The sequence below is a fragment of the Elgaria multicarinata genome, chromosome 21, assembly GCF_023053635.1.
Source record: "Elgaria multicarinata webbii isolate HBS135686 ecotype San Diego chromosome 21, rElgMul1.1.pri, whole genome shotgun sequence".
Lineage (NCBI taxonomy): Eukaryota > Metazoa > Chordata > Lepidosauria > Squamata > Anguidae > Elgaria > Elgaria multicarinata.
This window is the reverse complement of record NC_086191.1, coordinates 6,658,713-6,664,050: the sequence shown is the minus strand read 5'-3', so window position 1 is coordinate 6,664,050 and position 5,338 is coordinate 6,658,713. Positions and strand designations below refer to the sequence as shown.

At 46.0% G+C, this 5,338-nt stretch overlaps 1 protein-coding gene across 1 annotated transcript; it reads left to right on the top strand.

Moving 5' to 3' along the window:
• Window positions 1–4,032: 4,032 nt before the first annotated feature.
• Window positions 4,033–5,094, top strand: LOC134412312 (uncharacterized). The gene is made up of 2 exons (XM_063146212.1): window positions 4,033–4,651; window positions 4,862–5,094. Exons 1-2 carry the CDS (start codon window positions 4,075–4,077, stop codon window positions 5,092–5,094), a joined length of 810 nt encoding a protein of 269 aa, XP_063002282.1. The 5' UTR covers window positions 4,033–4,074.
• The last annotated feature ends 244 nt before the right edge of the window (window positions 5,095–5,338 follow it).

Sequence of the window (5,338 nt, the reverse complement as noted above, 5' to 3'; positions counted from 1 at the left end):
GGAAGATGCTGTAATTTGAGCTCATGGGTTCATACTCTTAAAATGTGTGTTCTGCCACATGACCATATCACTCACTGCATACACCAGGCAAACCTGGGTTTTTTAACATATTATTAGTATAATAGCTGTCAATCCCTCAGGCGAGACGGCTGTCCCATTGTGTCCCATGTCCAATAGACCTCAAGCCAACTCATGGGTTTGTCCCACAAGATGGAAAGAAGGTGCCTAGTGACTGCTTCTTCCCATAGCCCAGCAGGCAACCCTACCCAGAAGCCTCCTTTCCAGACCTATCCTCCTCCCACACTCCAGAAGAGAGACCATCACTGCTATTCACTTCTCTTCATGGGGATGTAGTTTAACGTCTTGTCCTTAGCAGCCAGGAAGCCATTAGAGGGATAGGGACCACCATTTTACCTTCTTACGACATGGCAAGGACCAGCCTTACAGCAGCTGGTAGAACCACACAGTTCAGTGCTGCTTCCCTTATTGACTCTGCATTTTCTTGAAATCCCCTACAGCGCAGTGTTGATTAAGCCAACGTTCTGTGTACTAGCTAGACAGCTGTTGTGCTAACTGTTCTGAAAGCTGGAGGTATGGGGAACACCCCCTATTTTGAGATTATGTTCTCTGAGCTACAATGAGTTTCCAACTACCCTAGAGCCAAGCAGAAGATAATCACATGCACGTCACAACGGGAAAGCCTTACGAGAAATCCCATCTTTTTCTGGGTTCATGATCTGTAGCCAAATGGCAATCCACCCCCTCTTAGTCTTATGGTCCTGGAGCAAAGCTGGTTGGCACCAGTAGAACTTTTCAGGGCTTCTATTTTTAGAATATTGCCACTTATGTCACTCGAGAGGAGGACTGGCGTACACTGCCTACAGCCACCACTGAGGCTGAGTCTAAAAAGGGAGTTCCCTTCCAGAGACAATGAAGAAAGACATGATGAGTACTCTATTGTGAAAGGTTGGGCTCATCTAGGTTTACACACTCTGTCTTGGGGATGGGCTTGGAGGTTGTATATAAAGCATTTGCCAGTCCTTGAACCATTTAATTCTTTCAAGCATCCTCTCTGGGACCAGTTGGGTAAGTCCATTCTGGCTGATACTAAGGAAATGTGGGATTGTGCTAATAGTAGTTGTAATATTAAGAATTGGGATAAACATCTCTGGAATTTTGGGAGTAGAAGTGTTTTAGCTGACACTAATAATTGTTAGGAACAGTAGCAGCAGGTGTTCTAGTATCAGAGGCAGTAAGCCTGTATATACCATTGGCTGAGGAATATGGGTGGGAGGGTGCTGTTGCACTTGTGTTGTGCTTGTGGGTCCCTGGTCAACAACTGGTTGGCCACTGTGGGAACAGAGTGCTGGACTAGATGGACCCTTGGTCTCTCTGATCCAGCATGGCTCTTCTCAGGTTCTTAATGTATGGCTACTACTCATCATTACTGAGCAGTAAAAATGTTGTATTATTGAGAAGTAAAAATGTTACTGTCTCAGCCATTGCTGGAGGAACAAGACACAATTAACTTTATTGCTTCCCTATTCAGTAAAATATTGTGATTTTTTTCCCCTTTGAGACTTTGTCATTTTCGTATACGAGAAAGTACTTTCCTTCTCATAGGCTACATGAATCAGGGAACTGGTTATATCCAAATTCTCCTATGAGTGTAGGATGAACCATGCCCTGATCCGTAATAGCTGATGTTGGTCTAATAAAACTGAACATTAAAGAGACCAGTCATTTTTGTATCGATACCATTCTAGTACTCAAAATGGTGCCAACCAGTGATAACAGGATTTTTCCCCACTGCTATCTCTGCTTGCTACACAACCATCCATACCACAAGAGCAAACAACTAGGAATGGGGGAGGAATTTGATCAACTCACATATTAACTTAGCTAATTTTGCACTTTTGAACCAATATGTGAACTGAAATTCAGTCATCCGTCGAAATTCGCATTTGTCTGACTTTTGCAGTGAAGTTCTCTGATCAACAAGTGCACTCAGAAACGTATATAGTGTTTTAAAATGCATTATATTGGGACAATTGCCCCCAAATGCATGCATTAGGCAAAATTGCATGTATTAAGAGAAATATGCACAAAAATGTGGGTTTTTTGGGGGGAGGGGGATCTCAAAATTGAGGATGAACCAAAAATAAGATCTGAAATTTTCTCAAGGTGGAGGTCAAACCAAAAGAAAGATTGGAAAAATGACAGAAATTGTCCCATTTGTCCTTCCTACAAATGACACTATAGCTTTCACTATTAGTAACGGTGCCTGTTGAAGCCCTATAAAATTGATGGTGGTACTCATAATAGTTGTAGGTGAAAGCAACAACAGTTATGTTGGAGGTAGCCAAGATGGCAGGTGTGACATTAGCACACAGTCATAATGTTTTCTCATTGTGCCAACAAAGCAGATGGACAATCTGAAGTTGAGTTAAAACAAAAACGAACAAAATCTTTAAAAAGGATGCCTGAGACAAGGTTACTATGCACTGGGAGAAGCTTCTGGTCTGCATAGGAAGTTCTCCCCACCATGGTCATCTGTAATCAAAGGCTGTAATCCATAATACGTGGAATTAAATCTCATTGAACTCAATAGTCCATACTTCCGGTTGGAAGTAATTTTGGTGTACAAAATTATGCAGGGTATGGAGAATGTGAACAGGGAGACTTTTTTTTTTCTCAAAACACTAGAACCCAAGATCATCCCATGAAACTGATTGGTGGGAGATCCAGGACAAATAAAAGGAAGTCCTTCTTCACACAGAGCAGAGTTAAATTTATGGAACTCACTACCACAAGATGTAGTGATAGCCAGCAATCTGGATGGCTTCAAAAGGGGGTTGGATCAATTCCTGGAGGCAAAGGCTATCCATGGCTACTAGCCCTGATGGTTGTGTCCTACCTCCAGTATTCAAGGCAGTAAGCCTGTGTGCACCAGTTGCTGGAGAACATGGATGGGAGGGTGCTGTTGCACCATATCCTGCTTGTTCATCCCTGACAGATGGCTGGTTGGTTACTGTGTGAACAGAGTGCTGGACTAGATGGACCCTTGGTCTGATCCAGCATGGCTCTTCTTATGTTCTTATGAGATGCATAGGATTCCACTGTAATAAATACCTCGGGAGATTTGTACTCCTAATAGCCTGCCATTATGTCAATGTTCTGAGTCCCTTGTGTAATTCTTAATCATTACATAAACTCCCACGCAGTCCCCAGTTACCAGGGACAATCCCAATTTCCTTGTACCTGCCCCAGGTAAAGCACAGTCTCTGTGTTCTTTCTGGAGGAGGAGAGCTGCTAGTGGTGATGCCTTTTTAACATTTGTTAATAGTAAGTCACTGAGCCAGACATGATTCCCATCTCGCCCCCCACTAGAAGACATCTATAGATGCTCAATTTTCTCTTTCATAAGTGAAACCATCTATGTCATTGACTATCACCATAACTAATGGCCATGGGTGGCACATATTCATGATGTGTTGCGTGTAGAAGGACATCCTTTCATTTGTCCTGAGTAGGCTGCCAATCAGAGAGTGAGAGTATCCACTCTCTTCACAGGATGGCTTCCTTTAACAGCCGCTATCACCCCCGTGCAGATCTTTTGCTCACCTCTAAACCAGGTGGAGCCAGCTGATCAGAGAGAGAGAGAGAGAGAGAGAGAGAGCTCTCCACCTTGTACACGTGGTGGTTGAAGTCTCCAAGTGGGACTCTCCATATCCAAGGTACAAGGGGGACTGGCCCCCTCAGTTTCAAAGGAGCATTGACTTTGCGGACAGAAGGTCCCGGTTTCAATCCTCAGCATCTCCAGGTATGGCTGAGGAAGACCACCTGTCAAACATCTGGAGAGCCATTGTCAACCAGTGTAGGCAACACTGGTCCAGATGGACCCAGTAAAAACCAGCTTCCTGTACTCATGTGGCCGTCAGGATTGGTGGGAAGAAGTAGGCAAGTGTTTCAGGGTGGGGGGGGGCATGATTGTGTGTATGTGTTACAGTGTTTGTGAATCAGATGTGAAACCTTTTCACTCTTACTTGTAGGCTGCTTGGAACGTCCGTCAAAATGGCTTCATTCAACAACCAACAACAGTGCAAGCAAACACCCACCTTGCCACCTGCACTGTGCAAACCTGTGACAGTGCCAGAACCATCACCATCCCCACCAGTGGTGAAGATACCAGAGTGCCCTGTGGAGCAGCACCAATGCAAGCAGACCGTCACTCTTCCTCCAGTGGTGATCCCACTGCCAACCCCCTGTCCTGAAAAGAAGCCTCCATGCAAAGAGCCACCAGTGGTGATTGTGCCATCTCCAGGCCCACAACCGGAGCCATTTCCTTGCCCTCAGCAGGAGCCACCATGCAAGGAGCCACCAATAGTGGTCATTCCAACTCCATGCCCACAGCCGGAGCCACTTCCTTGCCCTCAGCAGAAGCAGCCTCCATGCAAGGAGCCACCAATAGTGGTCATTCCAACTCCATGTCCAGAGCCGGAGCCACTTCCTTGCCCTCAGCAGAAGCAGCCTCCATGCAAGGAGCCACCAGTAGTGGTCATTCCAACCCCATGCCCAGAGCCAACCCCCTTTCCTGAAAAGAAGACTCCATGCAAGGAGACACCAGTAGTGGTTGTCCCAACTCCATGCTCTCAACAGAAGCAGCCTCCATGCAATGAGCCACCAGTAGTGGTCATTCCAACTCCATGCCCAGAGCCAACCCCCTGTCCTGAAAAGAAGCCTCCATGCAAGGAGATACCAGTAGTGGTTGTCCCGACTCCATGCCCTCAGCAGAAGCAGCCTCCATGCAAGGAGCCACCAGTAGTGGTCACTCCAACTCCATCCCCACTGCCGGGACCACTTCCTTGCTCTCAGCAGAAGCAGCCTCCATGCAAGGAGCCACCAGTAGTGGTCATTCCAACTCCGTGCCCAGAGCCAACCCCCTATCCAGAAAATAAGCCTCCATGCAAGGAGACACCAGTAGTGGTCATTCCAACTCCATGCCCTGGAAATCCATCCAAGCAGCCAACTCCACCCCCTTGTGATCAGCAGCAGAAGAAGCAGCCATGCCATTGGCCACACCAGAATAAGTAAGCGAGCAAGTCAGCGAACAGTGATTGGAGCAGGAAGTCAATATGTTCCACCCATCCATCTCGCAACTGGCAACTTCAAAGAGACCTCATCTTTTGATTCATGGACATGCTCAAAAAAGGAAAACGCTTCTCTTTACATTCCACAAATGGTTGCCCGTAATTATAGTAAATAGCATAATTCCCCTCAATGTGTTTATGTTTAAATTGCTTCATGAGGAAATATTCTGGAGTTAAGACTGCTGAAC